General features: G+C 42.8%; 1 protein-coding gene across 1 annotated transcript in view; it reads right to left on the bottom strand.

Annotated features, from left to right (window-relative positions):
* Positions 1 to 646: 646 nt before the first annotated feature.
* PRAG1 (PEAK1 related, kinase-activating pseudokinase 1) overlaps positions 647 to 25,481 on the bottom strand; it is a 63,867-nt gene continuing 39,032 nt past the window's right edge. Inside the window, 4 exon segments of the mRNA XM_039846485.1 lie at positions 647 to 1,442; positions 1,445 to 2,000; positions 8,519 to 9,276; positions 19,836 to 19,993. Of these exon segments, the coding sequence (XP_039702419.1) occupies positions 817 to 1,442; positions 1,445 to 2,000; positions 8,519 to 9,276; positions 19,836 to 19,993 (2,098 nt within the window). The 3' untranslated portion in view covers positions 647 to 816.

Raw genomic sequence — 25,481 nt, 5'->3', positions numbered from 1 at the left:
CTTCTCCTTCTTCTTTTTCTTTTTTTTTTTTCTCCTAACCCTGGCCACATCTTTCTAAGCAGTCCCCTGCTAAGGTTTTGGCATTTGAACCCCCTGGGGTGGATTCTGTTTTCAATCAGGCCTCTGACGGATACAAATGGTAACCAGCTTTAGCAAACTAGAAATGGTTTGGAGCAGTAGGGTTGAATTTCGAATCTGTGGGATCACACCAGCCCTGTCTGGATTCTTCCTGAGACTGCAAGGTGGGGAGAAAAGCACGGAAGATCAGTTGGTACTGACAAGGCCGGGCCCTAGCGGCCTCCTGTTCTACCTCATGAGACGTATGAGACCAAGGACACTTCAAGGGGCCTAGTTGCTGCTTCACAGGCTTCTATTCAATTTTATCCACCAAAGATAGTGATGTACTTGGGCACTTTGCTCATGACTCAATTAAAATTTTTTTAAAATGGAGTTTTTGGTTTTTGAATAGGCATTTGACAGGAGGATAAAGAGATATCATAATGGAGTAGTAAGGCCAGAGTCCAGGCTTCATTCATTTGGCAGAACCGTCCTTGCAGGACCTTGCACTGAGCTTGAAAGGTAAATAATTATGGGAGAAAACTGGAAGCACTTGGCGATGACGGGAGCCTAAGTGGGCAATGACAGCCTCAGTCTTTCATATTTATATATTTTTTATATATATTACATCCACATACGACAGTCATTTGTACCATTTCCCAGGGAGACACAAATGTTTCCGAGACAAGGCAGGGCATGGGGGTCAAGGTGGAGTGAGGAACGGAAGTAGGCAGCTAAAGTGCAGGCTGGGGGCTTTGCTCACAGTAGCTGCAGGAGCTTCAGTGACTGTAAGAGGGCTCCGGGTTCTGCGGATGCCAGATACTGGCAGCAAAGCCAGTCCTCCAGCTCGACCCCGCGCCTGCGGTCCACCGCCTTCTCAGCAAACTTCATCATCATCAGGGCCCGCTTCATGTCGATCCAGTTATGCAGCGTGCTGCACAGCGCCTCCTCCGAGGTGCCTCGCTGCTCCACCAGCTCCCGCCGCGGCCCCCACAGCAGGCACTGTAGCACCCGCTTGGCCTCGCCAATGCGTATGCGCTTGATGGGGTCAGCCTCCAGCAGCAGATGGGCGAGCTGCTGCAGGCCAGGTGAGTAGAGGGACAGGGTGGGCAGGGGGGGCAGGTCTTCCTGTCGGTAGTCCTTCTCCCGCAACTGGGCCCGCACCTCGAATGGGTTGGGCTGGTGGAGGAGCTCGTAGATGAGGATGCCTGTTTGGAACTCATCAAACTTACTGTACTGGGAGGCAGACACGATTTCGGGGGCCAGCCGGGCCTGGTTCTTTTTCTGCTGCAGGTTGGTGGTGCCACCTGGCTTCTGCTTGGCCTTCAGGAAGTTGCTGATGATGAGCCGGGGCAAGTGCTTCTCACTGGGCACTCTCTGACAGAGGCAGCTGGGGCACTGGGGAGTGCACCGACTGGGAGGGTGGCAGAGGGGGCAAGGGCAGGGGCAGGGGAAGGGGATGTGGCGGTGGGAGGCACACTGGAGGTAGTAGAGGCGACAGGGGTTGTGGAGGTGGCAGGGGAAGGGCTGGGGGTGGCCTGTGGGGTGCAGTGCACCAGCAGCAGGTTCTCCAGGCACAGGTCTCGGTGGATGACCCTGTGCTCCTTCAGATGCTCCAGCCCATTGCAGAGCTGCAGAAGGAGGAAGCACACGCGCCGCTCGTAAACTTCGGGCTCAGACTGATGGCTGGTGGCCGAGTCCCGCACAAAGTCAGAGGCAGTCTGGTGGGGCACCTCTCGGGTGATGACCACCACGCAGTCTTGCTCCTGGGCAGGGGGGTGAGAGGGCAGGGCAGGCAGGGAATCCTTGGGCGTGTCAGGAGAGGTCAGCATGCTGGAGGGCACTGAGGCCACAAAGTGGCCGCAGTCCTGCTGGATGTTGAAGTGCACGGGCACAGAAGGGCTGCAGTATGAGGCTGTTTTGGGCTCAGGGGTTTTGCAGATCTGTGGAGAAAAGGGGAAGTGAGGTCAAGAGTGGGATCCATCATTCTGTTCAACAAATGGTGCTGGGACATTTGGAACCCCCATTCGAAAAGGTGAACCTAAACCCTTACCTCACACCATACACACGAATTAACTCAAAGCAGATCACACGGACTTAGGGGAAAGGGCCCAAACGTACAAATTTTAGAAGTAAGCATAAGAAAGAATATTTGAGACTGTGGGTTGAGCAAAGATTTCTCAGCTACCACACCAAAAGCGTGGTCCATAAAAGTAAGAATTAATAAACTTGACCCCATCAAAATTCAAAACGTTTATGCTTCAAAAGATACTTTTAAGAAAACAGAAAGACAAGTAAAAGACTGGAAGAAAATATGTCCAAAACATATCCGATAAATGATTTGTATCCACAATTTACAAAGAAACTCTTAAAACTCCGTAATAAGATAAACTTCCCAATCAAAAAGTGGGCCAAAGATATTAATAAGCATTTCACCAAATAAATATGTAAATAACCGCAAGCACATAAAAAGGTGTTCAACATCATGAGTCATTAGGGAAATGCAAATCAAAGTTACAACGATACCAGCTGACATGCACTAGAACGGCTATGAGACGAATGATAGGCAGTAACAAGTGTCTACAAGGATGTGGAGAAAGAGAAACTCATGTATTGCTGGTGAAAAGTAAAATGGTGCAGTCCTTTTGGAACACAGTTTGGCAATTTCTTAAAAAGTTAAAGAGTGGGGTCCCTGCAGAGCAACGTGTAGTGTGGCCACTGGTGTTGGGAGGAAGATATCCTGCTGCACACGGTATGGGCTGGACAAATTCTCAGAAAGCCAGATCAGAGCTGACACAGCGGTCAGCTTTGCTCCTCACCCCTCACACGTGAATCGGCAGCTTCCTGACAGCAGATGGGCTTGGCTGCTGGGGTGTTTCCTTCTTGGGGAACCCGAGAGGCAGATGCAGGCCCTAAACCTCTAGGCCTTGGCCACATTTTCTTAGGCTGCCCTAGTTTCTAGATCCAGGTAAATATGCAATGCCTACTAGGTGGCATAACCCACAGGGCTGATTTTAGTGGAACTGTTATGTGAAAGCCACACACTTTTCCTCCAGGGGTGAGTCAGAGCAGCTGAAAGAAAACAGAAAGCTCTTCAGGGACAGGGGACCCAAAGGGCCAAGGTACCCTCAGAACTAAAGACAGAAATAAAAAAGCAGATGATCTTGAGCTCCTCTGGGGAATCCCTACAACCATCTCTCTCCCGCCTTCTCAACATGTACTAACGACAGCGCCAGCCCCTGAGGATCTTAGCAACGCTAATCCTCATCTGGCCTGCCACACAACTGGAGGGCCTCGAGCCAGACATCATGGGCTTCAATTTCCCTGTAATTATAGAAAGAGACTGAAGATGGTCTGTGGTCTCCTCTCTCAAAAGGATATTGTGTAACCTCAGCCATGCTTTACAGAAAGGTAAGGATCAGAGTGTAATCCTCAGAAGAAAGGCATCTTGCATCTACCGAGAAAACATCATCCTGCAAACAATCCCAAAATAACCCTTAGGGCTGCCGCGTGGCCACACTCAGATGATTATAGCAGCGTTCATGAAGCGCCACAATGCTTGCAGGTGCTGTTTTTAGAAGTTCTATTGCAAGCATTTTTTTAGGGAGGTTTATTTATATTGCAGCTATACAAACCTCTCAGCATGAAACCTGGGATAAAAGAGTTCAGTCTCTGAGGAAACTTTTATCAAGATAATTGGGGGTCGGGAGGAGGTAACACATTAATCTAATAATCTCTCTATTATAGAAGTAGAACAGAAATAAAAGAGAAGTACATTTATCCCAGACATTGGTTGCCATTACACTAACAGAAATGATTCTGGAATACATATTTAAGGGCATTGTTGCAGGCTCTTTCTTATTTTAGCCCAAGCAACTGTCCTCAGCTTTTTTAATGACAGGCTTCTGGAACACCATTCACCTACAAGAAATTTGGAGGAATCCTCAAAAATTAATCTTGTATATAAATACCAGCCACTGTGCATGAACCTGTCTGCTGTGCCATCTATGGATATGTGGGAAAAGCATTACTGGTGTTGGGGTCACTCCCTCCGAGTGAGGGCTTCTCAACCATAGGAGACATCTGCTGAGCTCCTGTGCACCTACTCAGCGTTTTTCAAGCAATGTCTCACTTAATCTCAAACAACCCAAAGAGGCAGATGCTGTCACAGAGGAGGAAGCTTCAAGAGGTTAAATTATTTGCCCATTATGCAACTGAGAAATATTCTAGAGGTCAAACTATGGGCTTTGGAGTGAAAAAGATTTTGGTTTAAATACAAACTCTGCAAATACTGGCAAGTTACAATTGATTCTTGATATTTGTGGGAGTTATGTTCTATTAGGCAGCCGCAACCACTGAATTAGTGTATACTGATCTGCTGCTCCTAGGGGAAATACAATGTGACGTTCTTGCAAGCCTCTAGTTACATTTTTATCAACTGGCCAATATATAACCTTGTCTTATGTGTGTTTCTGTTTAAAGATGCCTTATTAATAGATAATGTTGATTCATTAATACTGAAGTCATGGCTGTCAGCACTCTAACTCATGCCAGAACGAAGCTTATCTAATACTCTCCCAAAGGCACGTCACAGCCTTCTTGCACTTAGGAAGACTGAACAGGACTCCAGTGCTCACCTTGGCCATGTACGCAGCAAAGGCGTACATTCTTCACAAAAATGTGAAGAATGAGGCACTAAATAGACCACAGAAAGGGCACTGTTGACAATCTATAGAGCTGAAACAAGAAGGCAGAGTGCCTTCTTTATATAGTTCCGCCCCAGCTGGCATGTCCGGTGACTCAAATTTCCCCCCACTCTATGCAAGTCCAAGAATGACCACAAAAATGCCACAAGTATTGATTTGAGGTTACAAATAGATTTTAGCAGCGAATCAACAAACACAGAATCCATGAGTAATGAGGATCGACTGTATTTATCTCAGTCAGATTTTCCCTCTGTACATCCAGGGCAATGACAGCTTCTTCCTCACAGGGCCATTGTCAGCATTAAATGACATAACGCAGGTGTGGCTTTCAGAACAGTGCCTAGCCCCGTTGAGCAGTCACTGGGAAAGGTTGCTATGGTGATTGCTCTGGCAGATTTGGCTACAGCCATGCTTGGTGCTGCTGGATTGCAAGTTATCATACCAGCCCTTACTGTGCAGCTGCCCAGGGCCTGGGAAGTGTTTCCAAGGATCCCTTTTCTCAAGGGTATCAAAGGCCTGGGTTCAGCAAACACTCCCAGCAAAGCTCCAGAGGAGCTGCTGACAGTTTGCACAGAGATGTAAATGAAGGAGCAGAATAAATGGTAACTGGGCTGGATGTGGTTCAAAATCAGCGAGTGGGTGCTCTAGCGGGACCCATAGCTTCCTCACCACCTGTTTGCACAGGGATGGGGAATGGGAGGCTTCCTCTCCATTCTCATCGCCCCTCTCCACCACCCCCCTCCCCATTTCATTTTCGGGAGTCTATGCTTAGGTTTTGGCTCAATACTGTCACGTAATTTCAAATGTTTTGTTGAGCCCCGTCTCGTTTTAAACTTTGTGGTCATGGCCTCACATTCATGGTTGAAAATCAGGGCTAAGTCATGTCTGTTAAATAAAAAAAAGGTCCAGCTGCCTTAACATAGGTCCCTAATTACCCAACTGCAGTTCTAGTTGGCTGAGGCATGAAAGGGCTTTGAAACCTCACAGGCAGCTGATGACCTTTTTCTGCTTCATATTCATGGTGCAGGGCTCCAGAGCCGGCTTCCTGTCCTTGCTGCTGCAGGGTGCTGAGCCCGCTAACCGGACTGGCATGAGGGGCAGCAGGTGTGGGCCTGAGCGAGTTAATGGAGACTCGTAACCAAGGCTCCTGTTTACCAGGCGCAGATGAAATGAGTTCAGCAACAGACAGGCAGTGGGAAGGGGGACCCGCTCCCCACCCCCTCGCGGATTCCAGATGACTGTACTCAGTCTAGACTGCGCAGCTAATGAAGTGGAAATACTGCACGTGCAAAATGATGCTCCGCACGCCGTCCCCCCTCTACCAGGCACATTTGCAAATTGATATTATTGTTCCCCAGACTCTGAACACTGCAAGCTCTTCTCCAAATTTCCTTTTCACACGGTACAGAGATAGTCCTTGAGCTGCCAAGCCTCTGGCAAAAAGTCAGATAGGAGACCCGTGGGCCTCTCTTCCTGAGAGGACACGGCCTGTCTTCCAGTTTCCTATGGATTACAAGCCTACTGAAATAAGAAGTAATGCTTGTTTTTAACATTTTCTGGGGAAGCTAAATTTTCTGCACTGTTCGTCAGAGAATGTGGCTAATTCTACACTTTACAAGAGGTCCTAGAATGCAACCTGAGTGTCACAATCATTTATGGATTTAAAAACCAAAACCCTTATCCCCCAAGATTCCGATCCAGTGGCAGATCTCCCGCCAGGTGGCCCTTTAGTTCTTGGCAGGAGAGCCATATCACTATTACCCCATGGGAAAGAGGGATTAAGCCTCTTTCACCAGGCTCTTTTCCTCTCATAATGGAGATGTGAGCTGTCTCTTGTCACTGAATTAGCCCCAAGGTCCAGCCCAGGAGACCAGTGAGAGTGACTGACACACTTGAACACAGGAAGGTGGAAGCAGAGGGATGACTCACAGCTCACTTTCTTAGGTTCACTGGGGCCACTGAAAATTAAGTACTTCCTAAAGGTACTGCCATCCCTTTGGCTTTCAAAGATCTCAAAACTACATCCCTTTCATTGGCAGGATAAAGACCCCTGGCTCTGGGCCGACAGCGATAACAGACTAATCATGTTCGGCTCACTGAAGGGTCCACTCAGTTCTTCCTGTAGTTCAAGGTAACACAGCTGTTTAATCTTTGACCCTAAATCGGGGCTTTTGCTGCCACACCTCACTGCTCGCTCAGATGTAGCTCTGAGCAAGCTGGCTGAGCATCTGCACCCATGTGGCCACTAGCACCATCCTAATAGGAAGGGATGCTAGGATTGTTAATTTTCTTCTTTTAATTGTGGCAAGGAAGGGTAGCTTACCAAGAGAGAAGCTGCTGGGTTTAGACACAACGAGGCAATGAAGTTTAGGAAATGCGGACTCCCAATCTGGACGTTCGTTTTTTCTTCCATCTAGTGCCTGCCACCCAGGCCACTAATCTTTCAGGGCCTTGATTTCTGTACAATAAACTGGATCCTGCTAGTAGCCACCCCTATCCTATTTTTTTTTTCCCCATAGGAATGCAGCAAGTAATTATATATAGCCCTTTAAACATAGAAACCATGGGCTTAGTCCATATTTTATGACAGTATCACCCATTTCTTTAAAAAAAAATCTCGAAGTAAAATTCATTGCCATTTTCTTTGGCTAATAATTATATTTTTAAAACACTTCTCCTGTAAGCAGGAAGCTACCCCATAGAGGCCATTTCATGTTAGTTTACTGTATACATTTTTTTCTAACTAGAAATAAAAGAATATCTTGGGATAGGTGATAGTAGAGAGCTCAGCGTTCCCCTTCTTACTCCCCACAAAAGCTTGCATTTATAGAAGGGCCATAGACCCACCAGATATCCAAAGGATACCAAAAGAAGATGAGAAAGGTGGCCGCACAGAAAGACCCGGGTAAGTGGCAGAGACCAGGGTGGCTGGATGGGTGTAGACGCTCAACCAGTTTGCTCAGAGCTGCACCCTGAGAGAGCAGTGGGGTGTGGCAGCAACAGCCCAGATCTAGGGTCAAAGATTAAACAGCTGTGTTACCTTGGACTACTTACTTAACTTCTCTGAACTTTGCTTTTCTTAACTGATAGAAATATAGACTTTGTAGACAGAAAAACTAAGGTTCAAATCTATCTCTGCCACCAACCAGTTATGGGCAGATTACTTACTCATTTCAAGCCTCAGATTCCCCAACTGTAAGGTTTCAAGGTCATATAGATACTGCATCCAACCAAAAGTCTAGTTGTACAGTGAATGATCAATCAATGCTATTACTCTTATTGTTCAAGGTGATGGCTATATCTAAGTCTCCTTCCGGCTCTATCTAAAGAACAATATCCTAATTTGTCCATCTCCTGCACTAGATTATAAGCTACATAAGAACGTTCTGTTCACCCCTCTATACTCAGATCTTTACAAACTACCTGGCATACAGTAGGTACTCATTAAAAACCTGCAGAATAAATGAATGAACTCTATTGCATTAAAAGGCAACTGTTTTCTTAATCTAGCTTAATCACATAAGTTCATGCCTGAAAGCACGGAATGAATCTTCTATTCATTGTACAAATCCTATTGCACCATGTCCCAAGCCGGGCAGAGAGTGAGATCATTGCGCATTACGTGTTAAAAGGAAACTTAGGACTCAACCCTCCTTCTCAAGCCTGGAGAGGAGAACTGAATTGCTTGAGCCACAATTCTTCCAAGGCAGGACCAGCTGGTTGTGCTGCAGAATGGAAGGGGTGGGGGTACCTACCTTAACAGCGTAGGTGCTGCCGGGGTCCTCAGAGCAGGTGGCACAGTAATAAATGGCATCTCCCGAGTCACAACAGGGCTTGTTGCAGGTCAGCTTGAAGAGCGACCAGTTATTCTCATTGAACTGCAGTTCCTTTTTCTGGCCACCCATGAAGAGGTCCTCACACTTGGCCACGAGGCGGACCAGGGACTGGGCGTAGAGCCCCACCAGCTTGGTGTAGGTACCCTCCTTGCTGCTAATGCTGCTCAGGAGGCTGTGGAGCTGGAGCTGGGTGCTGCTGGTGGAGGCCTGGCTGGCCACACTCAGCTGGGAGGAGGAGGCCGAGGGGACCCCTCTGTACTGGAGGCTGGGGCTCCCGCTGCCGCTTCTGCTGCCTGGCAGTCCTGGTGTTGGAACCCAGTGGCCATTGCCTTTGAAGGTTTTCTCCAGAGGCTCAGAAGAGGAGAAGATATGATGGTGGCGGTTCCCGGGGCTCGAGGAAAAGCTGAAGTGGGACTCCTCACGAGCGCAGACGTTGGTTTCCGAGTGGCTGAGGTTCAGCTTGGGACTTGCCGTTCTCGGCTTGGGGCAGCCCTGGGGCCAGAAGAAGCCATCTGGCGAAGAGGCCGCCCGGCTCACTAACTTCTTCTGGGGGAGAGGCGGGGGCTGCACGGGGCCGCTGGGGGACACATCCTCAGTGGAGCCTGAAGGGAATGGAACAGGAGCAAAGAGCTTCTTTCCACTGTTGGTGGGTGAGTGAGTCGGCTCAGATGATGGGCCTGAAAAGGAGAAAACAGGAACAATAAGGCTGAAGGCCTAAGCTACTCAGTGCCAGGGCCTTAAGGGCTTGCATTTATGTATGTATGTATGTATGTACGTACGTACATACGTACGTACGTATTTATGTATGTCAAAATAATTTATTTTTATTTATCTCTTGAGGAGACAATAGATGCACAATGAAAAAAAATTTAATGTGTGCAGTGCCAACAAAGTCTTCCTCCTACCCTGGCTCTCAGCATAAGCCCGCTCATTGGAGGAAACTACCACAGCCATTGCTCATGCACCCTCTGGAGGTATGCTGAAGAACCCACAAATGCACACGCACACATTTACACAAAGGAGAACGAACTCGCCCATTGTTCGCAATATTGCTTGTCTTTACTTGATGCTACATCTTGGAGATATTTCGCAGCAAATATACCCATCTATCTAGTTCTTTTAAATAGCTATCCCATATCATCATGTGCAAATATCATCTATTTAGCCAGTCCTCTTTTGATAGACATTTAGGTTGCTTCTAACATTTTGCAAACAATGCTGCCACAATAACCACAAACATGAACATGTGTGGTTTGGATTTTTTTACGGTAAATTGTACCCTTTATAAATTACTTTCTATAAACCTGACTTTTTAAAAGAGGTACAATTTACCTACAATTCCCCCATTTTAGTATATAGTTCTATGAGTTTTGGCAAACACTTTAGTGGCTTGGGGGGCAGGGCTGGCCCACAGACATTCTGGAAGGCAGAGGGATGTGACTTTACTAAAGAAACAGATCGTAAGGAAAAGAGAGTCTCTGTTGGGCCCTGCAGTCCCAGGGTAGTGCCCACGGACACCGAATCTCATGGCGGAATGTTTCACATGGCCACAGGTCTCCACAGATAATGGGGACATTATCTGGGAAGCATCCTAGATGGTGAGATGAAGGGTTAATCTACACGGGGTGAAGATTGCACTTTATTCTTTGTATCGATGTATAAAATTGAAGTTTCACAATGAAATAAGAGTTCAGGTAAAAAAAATATGTAAGAAAAAGCTAGGGACATTGGAAACAGGAACGGGCAAATTGAAATGGTACTCATTTCTTTCATTCTAAGCACTAACTGGAAGATGTACGCACTATTTTAATAACAGCTTTCAAAGGGATGAAAGAAAACAGTGACTGTATTCATAGGTTGTAAAATGCATCCTATAATCCTGAAGGTTAAAATGTGAAAGAAATATGGGTCTTAGATGCAAGGGAATAGGTACTTATGATGTGCACCCCTCATTTAGTTCATTGTGCCGCATCACATTAAGGGCAGGGCATGTGGTGCCTGTAACCCTCCCCATCTTAGCAGAATGGCTGGAATGAAAGAGATGCAACAAACACAGGAGACCTAGGCAGGTGGTGAAAGGCCCCAAAGGAAGCAAATTGTCTGTTAATTTTGTGTCAGCTCACTCAGATGCACATGACCTTTTCAGGGCTGCTCCTGAATATGCCCACACTGAGTCCCTCTCTGCTTTCTCCAACCAAGGTAGGGGACAGAATAGACCCATAAGGACAAGCACTGGCACCAAGCTCCTCAGATCAACAGTGGGTCTCCTCCCTTGGGATGTTCCTCTCGGGAGCAAGGTGAATGGCCCCGTCCGCAGAACTCACCTTGCCTTGGGCAGGGCAAGAACTGACATCCGGGCCCTCGCCTCACTGACATCCAGACACACATCGACAGTGCATGGGAGCAGGACGCCTCTTGCCCAGTACAACCTCCAGTGCAAAGCTCACAGGAGGACAAAGTTGGTGCACACAGCTTGTTGAACACAAGAGCTGGGAACCAACAGGTTCCTCCAAAGAGAAGCCCTGTGCAGCAGAGTGAGGCCATCGGGCCCCACATTAGCACCTTTCCTTGCTCCTCAGTCCCAGACCCAGGAGGAAGCAGGATGCTTTTTCTTGCGTGCTCCCATGATGCTCCACATGCTCCCACATAGCATAGGTGGTCACCCAGTGGTTTATCAAGATTGTAAGAAGTTTTCCTTCCCAACTCATTCTGCTAGTTAATGATAGGCAGGGCGCCTGCCAGCAAGTCTGAATGAGTGATTTATATCCTTTCCAGGAGGCCCAGGTTAATTATAAAGCAAGCAGCAGTGGTGCAGCCAGGACTAGTCAGCTTCACACACCCATATATTCTCCCCTGAACAGTCACAATGGTGGCACACAAGAAACAGCCAGCCAGAGGAGGTGAGATCCTGATTGCAGCTGACCTCAGCAGGCTCTGAAATCCTGAAGTTCATAGGTCTCCCACCCATGCTCCCCAGAAAGAAGCTTTTCTCCTCCCAAGGGCTGGTCCAAACTGGGGACAGAAGGCTAGGGCAGTGACTCACTTCCTCCCCGCCTTCCTCCTAGCAGCACAGGCCGAGAGAGGAGGAGGATCACTTACGAGCTCCTAGGCTACAAAAAGGAGGAGGAGCAAGAACCCTTATGCATGGGGATCTCAAAGGACACTAAGCCTCAGCCAGCAGTCCCCCAGGTGATGAGCAAAAGGGCAGCCAGGCAGAACCATGTCTATTTCCTGGCCTTTCTGCACTCTGGATAGGGAGGCCCGCCCCATTGAGCTGTCAGATTCTCAATTAATCATCAATATGTAGAAGAAGGGGGATGAAAGGAGGAAGTGAAGTGTGATGAGAATCCCTGGTCAATGTTTTAGTCAGGACCTCCAGCGACAGGGACCAGCCAGCCTATGGTCAGGACTTCTGGTCCCCAGTCCAGCGGCTGGGGAGGTTCTGACAAATCAATTCCTTGGCTAGTCCCCTCTGTAAATCTTGTGCTTATTTCCCAATCTTTACTGGTTTGTTCTCCTTGCCTTCCTTGCAGGGCTCTCCCTGATGCCTCCCACACGTCCCTTTCTGCTTCTGCTCTGAGCTGAGGGGTGGACAGCAGGATGAGCCCGTAATTAGCTGCTGACCTCCTCAGGCTGAGTTTCCTTACTTAAAAACTGCCCAGATGGCATCACTACGAATAGTCCAGCATTAATAGCCTATAATTTCAGTTACTCTCTTCATTTTCAACCTCTCCTAACAGGCATTTTGTCTCAAAGCGGCCCCTGAAATAAAATACCTCTAGGCAGATGGTTATCTTGCTTCAACCCTTCCTCTCTCTATTTCTAGTTCCCACAGCTGTCAATGGTGAACTTCCCAATCTGCAAGGATAGCAAGGATCCTTTAAAAAAATAATTTGTACACTCTTTTCCATAAATTACCAAAGAGAATCAAGAGGTTCTGCTTTAGTACAAAAAAATAACTCGTGTTGAGGCAGTGAGAGAAAAGGACTTCCTCCCTTGCCCTCTGTGAGTTCTCTGGCCTTCCCGGGCACTGTGAGGACGGTGGGAGTCAGTGGCTTTGCTCAGACCTATATCTCATAACCACTTAGGCAAGCGGGACTGGGTATTAGGAGGCATGGCCTCAAGGATGAGCAGGTGGGCTGGTTCATTTTCTTTTATTTCTTACATACCATGTGCTTGTCACTCAACAACCCCTGCATAAAGCACGTACTAATCAGCTGATCGCACTGCAGAAGAACGCTCTCCGACCACACTTCTCTCCAGTGGACATGAAGGACTGACCTTATAGGAACCTCACCCAGTGAAATGTGGCTCATCGAAATGCGCACTTTACCTGTACAAGGTAGCATTATGCAGGCATATTGTAGTTTTTGTATTTGAAATATATATATATTTCAAATATATATATATATATATATATATATTACATACATATAACCTAGTTCTGTAACAGGTACATCACCTTCCAACCTGAGGCATCCTTCTGAACTTATGGGTCCTTGCAGCTGTTCTCCATATGTGGAATCAGAGCTGGTGAAAGACCATAATTCACTCTGATAGCCCCCAGCCACCTCAGGACCATATCTCAGCTGTTGATATTTTTAGGGCTACCCTAAAATAGATGCCAACATGTGGCCTTTCTCAATGAAACTGAGTTCTCCACCACAAGACAAGCAGTAGCTATCTTCTATGGCATCAGGGGCACTCGTAAGGACCCACTCTGACTCTGTCATTTCCTTGACTCTTACGAGAGGAAACTCCTCCTAAACACGGCTGGAGGCAACATGGCAGCTCACTTGTGACTATTTGTAGCAGCTGCCACACTCTGCATTTAGAAGAGCCGAAAAGAAGAGGGAACACATATGTCTTGACACCTAAAATAGTTTCAGAATTCACAGGCAAACCACTGGTTCAGAAAATTGTGCCTAAAAACATCCTGAAAAACTTTGGCCAACAGCCCACATTCTCAGGACTCAGCTCCGAAGGCACATGAGACGAATTCAAATACAGCCATACCTCAGAGAGATTGCAGGTTGGGCTCCAGACCACCGCAATATAGTGACTATCAAAATAAAGCGTTTCGGCTGATGGAGGATCTTGCCTTAGATTTGTAAAAATGTGCAACATTTCCGAAGTGCAATAAAGAGAAGTGCAGTAAAGCAAGGCGTGCCGCCCGTGCGTCCTGGTTTTATGCTGGCGTTAGATCACTCCATTTCCGAATTCTGGCTTACACTTAAGGTATAAAAGGGGTGAGAGTGGAAAATACTTTTCTGGGCAGTTTGCCTATATCATAGTTACATCTTTGTAGGGTTTTGTTTGTTTGTTTGTTTTTGTTTTTAATGATTTTGCATGCTAATTGGGCCAGAGAGCTCTAAATTCCATTTCCTAAGTGTTCCTCTTAATTTTCAAATCTGCATGGAAAGCCAGTGGCCAGCTACGGTGTACACCTCTGCATCTCTCTAGTGGTGTGCTTCAGGGAAGAGAAAGTGTTTCTAGTGGGAAACTACGCATCACATATGGCACACTGGGTGGGATCTTAAAAGGACCCAAGGGGAAAGTATACCAGTTTGGTGCCTTTATATTTCAAAAGCAAAGAAAAGCAATCAGGATTTCAATGGTCAGGGAAAAAAGCTTAACCCCTATGTAGAAATGCAGGGCAAAAATTCAAATGTAGTGCTGTGAGGTTTTCCTTATTCTAGAGTCTTCTCTTCTTGCTGGGTTTTAATAGGCACTTTCATTGTTCTCTACAGCCACAATGAGAGCTGAGCTCAAGGAGGAAGTGGTCAGTCCAGTTTTGAGCAGTATGAATGAGCACTGTTTGGCTCTCTCGATGCATAGCTCTGCTTTCTGGTAGCAGCTGGGCCCAAGCAAGGATGGAGGCAAAGGGCAGAGTTCCATTTAAGAGTCCCCACGCTCTAAACTTTAGCTTTTGTGTCTGATTGTTCTCCAACTTCCAGTAAGGTAAAACAAATGAAATTTTCTTTTGTTCAAAAAATTAGAGTATTTTTTTAATGATGATAATAGATTGTAGAGCTGAAAATAGCTATATGGATTTATCCATTCGTTCAGTCAATTTTTCTTGAGAACCTACTAAATGCAAGGCATAGGGAACAAGCAGATGGAGAAAATCTCGTCCATACCTTGTGGCTCATTCAATCGCCTCATGTTAAAAGAAAAGTGAGAAAATTAAAGCCATCTGTGTAGGGACCTTGTTAGTGTCACACAGGAAATGGCAGTTTTGCTCGTTTCTGCCAAACCCCTGCCCCCCGCCCCCAGAAGGTTGGGGGTGAGGAAAGGTTCTAGCATCACATGTAACTTTTCCTCCAAAGGAAAATTATGCAACCTCTTGTTTGGTCCCACAGTCAATGGGCTCAACTCTAAATTTTTTTTTTTTAAAGCAATGAGCATTCCTTTGAAAGGTTTCCTTGCTTTTTTAATAAGGTAAAGGTGGTCTGAAATGGAGGCATTATTATTATTAGCATTTTATAACTGAATGGAAAATGTGGCATTTGTGAGTAGTCCCTCGGGACTACTTAATCATCCCAAGAAATAGTAATCGAGACATGGATTCGATTTACATGTAAAAGAGAAGCACTGTCTCAGTTTGGAAAAAAGGATCACGGAAAATATTCCATGCCTACAGCCCAAGTGTTCTTCCGGAATCATGATCTTTCAGTCCCTCATTATAACACAATCTTTAAGGGTTTTCTTCCAAATTAATAGTAAAATTAAAAGGTAGTTCAAAGCACTTTCACATGCTGTTGATGAAAGTATAAATTGACATTTTTAGAGGATAATTTGGTAACATTTATTTAAAATGCATATATATTTTGACACATCAATTCCACTTCTAAGAATTTATCTTACAAATATGCTCACCAAATTATTTCAACATATGTCACAGGATCTTACTGTAGACTTGTGATGAAAATAACCTAAACATCCATTAATAAGAGGTTTAACTGATTCATACGATGAAAAATTATGCAGCATTAAAAAAAATGAAGTAGTTCTAGAGGTTCTGATTTAAAAGACTTCAAGATATAAGTATAAAAATGCACAGAAATGAAGTTTATGATGTTCAAAATATGGACAAAATTTCTGAGATAATACAGAAAAAATGTATGAAGTAGTGGTAGGAGCTGCATTGGGGGGTCTGAAGACTTTGAGTTTTCATTTCATAGCTTTCCTCATTGTTTGAATTTTTACCGTAGACATGTAATGACTTCACTGAAAAGTGTGTGTGTGTGTTTGTGTGTGTGTGTGTGTGTGTTGTGCGTGTGTGTGTGTGTTTAAAATTCAGTTTGAAGAGAAATGGTTTAAATAAAGATGAAGCTTCACTTTAGTGATATTGTAAGGGCTCAGGCCACAGACAATCTTAAAAATTAGTAGTTCTTCCTTTGTGATTGCTTCTTCATCCTTTAGTAATAGAACTCTTGGGACAGAACTCATGACCAAATCTGCCTCTATGGGAGTTGGGGGTGGGGTATAAACTCCAATGTAATGTATTAGACTGAACCCATTGATTTAGGATCAAGTGCTTTAACAAGCCTGTTTAACAGTCAGAAAACACACTATTTTTAGCTAGAAAGTTTCAGATATCTTTTCCAAGATCGCCTTTAAAAAAAAATACTCTTTCTTCTTATAGATTCTCAGGTAACAGCCTGAGAAATAGTAATCAAGGGAGCAAATGCTCGGTGACAGTCTGCGGTCACTTATTTTGACTGATGTCTGATCTTTGTGGACTCACTGTCTCCTGCTGACAGATCCTCCTGCCCCTCGCTGCCACCTTCATGGCCCAGTTTTTCCCCATAGCGCCTACTACCATCTGACCCACTGGCTACTTGACTCCTTTATCTTCTTCATTGTCCATCTCTCCTCACCAGAATGTGAGCTCCATGAAAGAAGGAACTGGGTATTTTTGGAGGAGTCACTTCTATATCTTAAACAACTAGAATGATACCCAGAACACAGTTTATATTCAACGAATATCTATCAAATTAATGGTTGAATTAATGTACATTTTAAAAACTGACTTGGCATTATTATTTAGAAAAACAAGCTAACTACTGTCAAGATATTTAATTAACTTTCTGTATCTTTTGGTTTGCTAGCTATAAAAATAAGAAAACCAACACTGCCCTGGTACATATTTTCATGTGAGTTTATATCTATGCTCACTGTATAGTTAGACCTCTTATCTAGTGTTTGTACTAACAGTTTCAGTTCAACAAAACTCTCTAATCACCTGTACCATGGGAACCTGGCATCCATAGATGCCTGTTCAGCTACTGAACTGAATTTTGTTATCCTAAATCAAAAAGGAAAATGATCTTAATGAGTCATGAGGTTTGCATATTTAAAAGTAACCGTTTAAAGCACAAGAGTCTTCTGATGACCATTTCATTTAGCAGATCATTTCCCCTCACGTCCATCCACCCATTCACTACACACAAGCTTCCTGTCGGCAGCATTCATAGATCTGTCCTGGCACGTGCACTTTGTCCCTCCCACAGCAAGCATAAACGAAACAACTGCTTAGACTGATTTTTCCTTCTACCAAGTTGACTCACTGTTCGATTGAACTACCCACATGGACAAATGGGATAACAGATGTGCTCTGATGACTGTGAAATGTGACACAAGCATAGAGATGTAAAATTAATACGAAAATGATACTTTATAAACATAACGTTTAAACAAACTAGTTTTTAAAGTGTAACAAAGTTATAGATTTCAATTATGTTTTTCTTGTAAAATTTAAAATTTTGTCACAGAACTTGAATAGCAGAATGAACCTGACGATCGTTTAAGTAGTTTACACAAACAACTACTATGATATGCCCCGGAACGACTTTGTCCTCACCTCTCTGGCCAGCCTATACTGCAGATGCAAAAAGTCAATGAAATGCATCATTTTCATCAGTGATTTCCTACTGACAAAATAAACATATAGTCTAAAGGTATAGTATGATTTAATATATAACATCAGAGAGGTAGATAGTACATTCTGGTTTAAAGAACTTCGGCTTGAACTATTTCTACCTCTCTTATTCTGATCCACTCTCAGCTTCAGTACTAGATGCCAAATAGTAATAGATGGTATGATGGGTGACTACTTCGAGTACAAGGTAGAAGTGAGTAAGGACTTACGGGACCAAAAGATAATTGTTCAATAATAGCTCGAAAGCAAGCAGCCTTGGTTAATGATAGGAAGCCCAATGAAGGGTTTCTCACATTTCATGACCAGTGCTTCTGGATATTTTCCAGATTAATGTTAAAGAGATGTTAGAAAGGAAGAGAGAGAGAGAGAATGAAAGAGCATGCCTTTGGTCTTTTGCCAATTTCAAAGCATGGTTCCGGGTACAGAGCCATACACAGGAGCAGCAGAAAGAAATGGCTTATCCTAAGGAGCCAGAGTCTGGTAACAAGATTCGTACCTTCCTGTGGATCTAGGAATCCAAATTTTGAGATGCATTTCCATTGAATAACTGCTCATCGTAAAAGAATAACCATGAAAACGTACTCATTTTAATTAAAAAATATCTAAATTAGATGCCACCATTGTACTCATTAACCCCCTGCAGCTCCCTTTTTCCTACCTCCATAAATTGGTTTCAAGAGCATTGTACAATCCAGCCTCCTGCTTTCCACCAGCCTCAAGTCCCATTTTCCCCTCACCTGCTTCCACTGAAGTGTGTCAGGCTGGTCTTACCGCCTTCCCAATGTGCACTGCTAACCCGAGTCTTTACTCCTCTTTTATTGTTTCTGTTACCTGAGAAGCTCTCTCTTTCTCAATTCTAACCACACTTCAGACATGCACTAAGCCCCATCTTCTTGAAAAGCCTTCCTTAAACCCTCTCTCTTTTCCATCAGCCTTTATAAGTACCCATGCCCTGGGCAGCCCAATTTTCTAGCTTATTCTATCTACCCATGTGTCACGTGTTTTTATCTTATTTTCCTTGATAGACTACAAGAGCTCTGAGAGCAAACATCATGACTTGCTGGTTCTGAGAAGCAACGTGCGGAGGCAGTTAAGTCGCATTCTCATCGATAGCAGCTGGCCAGTGACCGATGGAGGACTCCACTGTAGACTGCTCCCTCAGAATTGGTCACAATCCTGACAGTGGGTCAGGGCTGACCAACACAGGGCTAATGGTTCATGTGCCCAGCCCAGCCCTCTATGGAATAATCTGCCTTGTGGAATTTTTGCACAATGGGATGGGAAAAGGAAAAAGATAGAAGCCCAGGAAAATCTGCAGAAAAAGAAAATCCTCTTTTGTCACATCCCACCCGAATCAAGGCTAAGATATTTCCTGTTTTTAAGTTGGAACTATCAGAAGTTTCCCATCAGAACACACCACATTCTGACTTGAAACGTATGTTTTTGTCTTAGCAGTACTCATCTTTTAGGTAGAAAAATGATGGTGACAGTAAATTTTCAATAGAAGCCTTTACTCCAAAATTGCCTACTGAGAAAAAATTCTTCCATAGGAGTGAGAGAAGAAGCCATGCTAATGCATGTCGAAACCTAACATGATACAGGAGAGGACACACACACACGAAGAATGAAAGAGTGAGAGCTTTTAATACTACTCATCACAACTATAGAAAACGGGAGGTCCTTTTCAGAAATATGCACAATCAGGACATACCTACACGTGATGCCTTTGAGCTTTATCCAGATAATGGGATGGATGGTAACCTACTGAAACATGTGCTCTTAACTCAACAAACGTGTATATAAACACCTGCTGTGTTCAAGTGTGTGCATGTGTAGACATGTGCGTGTGCATGCACGCACATGAGAGAGGGGAGGGAGAGAGAGGGAGAAACACAGAGGGTTGGCGAGAGAGAAAACTTGTAGTTGGCATGTGCCCAACCCCCTGAAAACTAATCCTTAGGACAGAAATGGAGAGCAGAACTACATAGAGATGGCTCATTACCCAAGGAATCGTCTTTCAACATGCTTTCAACTTCTGCCTCCTCTCACCTTGTTACCATGTGGATGCACCACATATGACTGGAGAGTGCAGCAGGAGATGAGGCACCCTGCCATGGATGCAACAGGGAATCAATGTCAACCACTCCCCGGAAGAGTGTAATTTATGGGAAAAGTAGGACCAAGACAGTAGGTCTAGCTCAGCCCTCCCAAACCCTGGCAGTTAACCCAGTATATCCTGGCCTTCTAGACTCGGGGGAATCTAAGCCTTCATGTCAAGGTGAAGTTGGTTACCTCCATCACTGCAGGTCCTGGAGTCCGAGGCCAGGCTGTCTGTAGAGCCCGTGGTGAAGCTGACGTGGACACCCCTGAAGGATGGGCTGAGGCTCTCTGCGGAGCCTTGGCTCACTTTTTCCAAATCAGAGCTGCTCTTGTTCATTTTTAAAAGGTGCCTGGAAAATGTAGCAACAAACAATAAAAGCAATTAATTTGGTTTCTAGTCAAAAACAAGGCCAATGGACCATGAACCTACTATGCTCTTGAAACCTGACCAACACCAGCAAGCTTCGAAAAAAATACTTTGGGAAGAGAGAACAGGGGCTCTTTTGAAACCTATGCACATAAATGGTAAGAGGTTTCTTGGGTATGGTAAGAGAAGTGAATCTGTTAAATACAGACAGATGCCAAAATCATGATTGAGGAAAAACTGCTTTCATATTTTGACCCTCTCTGCCACAACATTTATGTCATCTACTATATTCTATGTAACATCTCTACAAAGAAAAATTGAATATCATCATATAAGCCAATGAATGTATGGAGATATACTAAGATTGGGTAGCTTTTGCAAGATCACAGCATAAATGAATTGCAAATCAGAACTAAAAACATGGGATTTCTTTTTTGCCTGGTACTCTCTTGACATAACTTCAAAGAGTCTAGGTTGTTCCTTGGAATTAAGGGGACTTTATTTAAATTTTAACCAGACGTCTAGTGCAATACTCAGATATAACCATGTTAACATAATCCTTATTCCAGAACTGTGGAATGAATCTGTCCTTAAGCTTTCTATGAAATCTTTTTTTGCATCTCTAAGACAACATTGCCAACATATCAGGGACAGGAACACCAAGTTCAGGAACAAAGAACTTCTCCTTGGAAAAAAACAGTTCCATTATTCGGTAGAGTGTTTAGCTTATTGATTTCTCCTTCCCCCTTTTTCAAGGACTACATGAATATTCACTCTGACCTGACATTTTCACCACAATCAATCCAGCTCTGTCCCTGTTGGTGGTAACCCAGATTTATCTGAACCGATATTTCCTGATGACATTCCTGTTCCCACGACAGTAGATCTATATCTCAACATCTGCTGCAGGAAATATACAATACAATATCGATCTGGCATCAGAACTGCCTTATTTAATGCATATGACCTTACAGTCAAGAGGGTATTGATTGTTCTTTATGTTCAACATGGCCAGGCCCTATCGGTCTTCACAGCCACTGAAATCTCTTGTTCACTCACAGAAAAGTTTAGAGAAAGTTTGTTTGCTACTATGAAAAGTGCTCTTTAGAAACACCTCTCTCTCCCCAACTCTGACCCTTAGAACCACTATGTAAAATGTTTTGAAGCTGTTAAACGTAAGTGGGACAGTGATAGCAATATTACAGCTAACAGTATTCTTTATATTTCAATGCCATTGTAGGGATCTTGGAAGTATCATGCTGCAACAGTAGATTATCTTTCTTTTACCCTCTGGCAAAATATAGTCATAGAAAGTTTCATAAAAGATTTTTATTCTCATCAGATCCATCAGTAATGGCTTTCCAGATGAAGCCAAGATCTGAAGTTGTGAATAATGACCACTCCTCAATCTAGGAGAGAAGCCAGCTATGGAAATCCAACTACTGCTCTCTGTGCCCCTGCCTCCCCCGCACCAAACACAGAGTAGTCTCTGCAGTCTCTTGGTCTTCAGGCTCAGAAAATTGCCAAGGGTGAAATTCTAGCACCATAGCTGCTGAACTGGCATAGCTCCTCATTCCACAAACATAAAAAAACACTCGATGATGTATATAGATAAAACACACACACACACACACACACACACACACAATTATTTAAAGTAACAGCAAAGCAGTGAAAGAAAAGTTCTCAGGTGCCAGATGCAAAGAGGGAACACTCAACATCAGAGCATGACAAGAAACGCTTTAACATCGCTGCATGGTAGATGTTCTTTATCAGGTTAAGGAAGTATTTTTATTCTAAGTTTTCTAAGTGTTTTATATTTTTAAATTATTTATAGTTATTGAATTTTATTGAATGGTTTTCTATATCTGTACAAAAGTCATATCATTTTCCTCCTTTATTCTGTTAATGTGATGAGTTACATTAATAAATTAATAAATTAACCCATGCTTGCACATTTTGCATTAACTTACTACATATGGCTGGATTCAATTTAATATTTAATTTAGGATTTTTAATTTTACATTTAAATGTGAGGTTAGCCCATAATTTTTCTTTCCTGAACTGTTCTTGTCTAGTTTTGTTATAAAGGTTAAATTAGAATTACAAAATGAATTGTGTAACTTTTTCTCTTTTTCAGTGATCTTATATAGTTTGTATAAATAGGGATTATGTGTTCCTTGAAATATTTCTAAAACTTGCCTGTAAAACCCTCTAGACCTGGTTACAGTATAAGTGAGATTAGTAAAAATTTGTTTCTAATGTATCTAGAATCATTTTGTGGATAGAGAGCCAATGAACAGAGCTCTGTCTGTGGGAATTGCTATGTGACGAATGTAGTGTAGCATCAGTGATGGGAAGATAAACAGTTCATGGTACTCGTACACCAGCTATCAATAATAGGACAAAAGAAAATAAGAGGGTAGAACTATATTTCACACCATGTATAACTATGAATTGTTGACAGGAAAAAATCCCCCAAGATTTAAAATTTGTTAGAAGAAAATATCAGAGAAAATCCATAAAAAAAAGATAAATTTGATTGCTTTAAAATTTAAAACTTCTGTCTCATAAAATAATAGACACTATAAAGTAAAAAAAAAAAAAGTAAAAAAACCAAATGTGTGGGCAATCCAGCCATTTGCAATCTATATAATGGATAAAGTATTAGAATATAAATATACGAGAGACAGATAAATGACCCCCATTAAAAAAAAGGGCAAAAGATATGAAAAGGCAATTCACAAAAGAAAAAACAAGAAAAGCCAATTAACACATGATCAAACCTACCAGTAATCAGATTATAAATAAAAGAAGATTCCATTTCACACCGATCAGATCAGTCTGGCAATATCAGATATTGTTAAGGATGTGGGAAAATGAGAACTTTCTAGCACTATTTGTGAGACTGAAGAGACTGAAGATTGGTATACAGACACACGCACTGAACAACACATTGATGAATCTTGTGAAGTTGAATATGCATATTCCTATAATGAAGCTATTCACTTTCTATTCTATTTTTCAGTATACATTCTTGAGCAAAGATATTTAAATTTCTAGTAGTTAATGAACTGCTAAGTCAATTTACTGAGTCACGATAGTTTATTGACCAACAGTTTATTTTAACAAAATAGAACAGACCAGAAAATATGAAAATATATATCAGGGATTGTGAAACTTTGTTTTACAAAACTTTCGTTTCAGGGGAGTATGTGTATGTGTGTTGGATCATGATATTAAACATATATTTTCTTATGGGTATTGATTTAAAAAAGGTTAAAAATCATTGCTCTAGAATAGGGGTCGACAAACTTTTCCTTAAAGGGTTACATGGTAAATATTCTAGGGTCATGGGTTATATAGTTTCTGTTGCAACTACTCAACTCTGCTGTTGATGCAGGAAAGCAGCCATAGATAATGTATAAATGATTGGGTATGTTTTCCAATAAAACTTTATTTATAAACACAAATAGCTGGCCTGTGGGTAGTAGATTATCAATTCCTGATCTAGAACAGCATGTCCAATGGAAATATAATGCAAGTCATGTATATATAATTTTAAATTTTTTAGTAGCCAAATTATAGGTGAAATTATTTTAATAGTATATTTTAACAAAATATATAAAAACATTGTCATTTCAACAGGCAATGAATATAAAAATTATTAATGAGATAATTTATATTTTTTTCATATTAAGTCTTCAAAATCTGGTATGTATTTTACATTTATAGCACATGGCAATTTAGACCGGCCACATTTTAAGCTGGCGACTACTGTACCGAACAGTGCAGATCTGGAGAAACCCTCAGACATGAACACGGCTGTTCAAAGCATTACTAATAGCAAAAACAAAATTTTAAACAGTCCAATGTCCATCAATAAAGGAATAGAGACATTATTGTATACAGCATTGCTTATTATAGCATTCAAAAACAAATGAACTTGATTGTAATGTACCAATATGAAAATGATTCTTCAAATGAATATAAAAGTCTACCTTGTAAAAGACTCATGTACAGTATATCAAGTGGTGTCAATTACAGAAACCATTATACACATTTTAAAACACAACAATCTATATATTTTTTGTATAACAACTATACATAGTAAAATGGAAATACTCCTCATTAACTTTAAGATAGTGACTACTCTGGGTAGCACCGGGAAATTGAAAAGGCAATTAAATAAGGAGAGGTCTTCCACTGTACCTATAATATTCTATTTTTAAAAAAACCTTAAAAAAATGGCAAAATGTTAATACTTGAAAAATCTTAGGGAGATACATAAATGCCAGTTAAATTATTTCTGTATGTTTTTTCACTGTATGTTTGAAATATTCGATAAACTGAAAACGAAAGTCTCTAGAAGGAAAGAAAATCACTACGGCTTGAATGAGCCCAGGATGGCCACTCCTGTCGACCTGCTGTTGAGCCTTTGAAAGGCACAGAACAAAAGCGATGACCCAGTAGGATTTCCGTCAGGCCCCTCAGAGGACAGAACAGCTCAGTGAGAGTTGGTTCCACCACAGAATAGCCTCGTAGACGGAGAAAGTTATTTCTCAAACTTAACAACTCTTCTGAGACTCTGAGGGTTAATTCTTCTGCATCTAGTCACTGTGAAGGAGAAGTCACAGCTTTGAAAACTCACCAAGTGAATGCAGACAAAATCAGAGTACTCCTGTGACTGCAGGATAAATTCTCCGTGTGTGTGTGTGTGTGTGTGTGTGTGTGTGTGTGTGTGTGTGTGTGTCCCTTGTATCTGTGATGCAGAAAGCTTCTTGAAGCAGACCCTGGTAAATGTTATTACCCAAGCCCCAATTTCATGTTTTCATGGCTTCTGGGAATATTATTACTGTTTCTCTACAAAAAAGGCTCAAAAAGCAGAGGTTCCCACCAGGTAACCAAAATCCAATAGGCATTTGGAATGCTCAGGTATAAATGGAGAGAGAAAGGGGTGTCACTTTCTCTAATAGCAAAATCTTGGGAGTGATGACTCTTTCACAAGCTGTATCCAAAATCTTCCACTCTAGAAAATTGTGTAATCTGTACTCCTAGAGAATTGCCACTCTAAGTAGGGAATGAGCAAAATATCAGATTTTAAAATAAAAGGCTTGCCATCAAAGCAGGGACTGACGACTTATTTTTGTGTCTTGAGACTGTGTGTGCAACAGATTTCTTAAAAGTCCGTGGAAAGGGCTGAATATTCCAATGGTGACTCTTCTGGGCCCTAATAGATTATTCTGTCAGACCTAAGGCCAAATGATAATTCGAATGCACGCAACAACACACAACAAGACTACAATTATTTTTTTACAAGAACCTTTCCCTCATTAATGATAATTTGATTTGTCCTTCATAAAACCAATGCAAACCATCTATGAGATGAAATTTGATGCCAAGTCATTTAAGGAAGTGGCTTCAATGAGCCAAAACCACACTCTCTAGTCTTTCCTCTTTGGGTGGTGAAT

The sequence above is a fragment of the Pteropus medius genome, unplaced genomic scaffold, assembly GCF_902729225.1.
Source record: "Pteropus medius unplaced genomic scaffold, Ma_sr-lr_union100, whole genome shotgun sequence".
Classification (NCBI taxonomy): Eukaryota; Metazoa; Chordata; class Mammalia; order Chiroptera; family Pteropodidae; genus Pteropus; species Pteropus medius.
The sequence above is the reverse complement of the archived record's forward strand: the minus strand, read 5'-3'. Positions and strand labels throughout refer to the sequence as shown.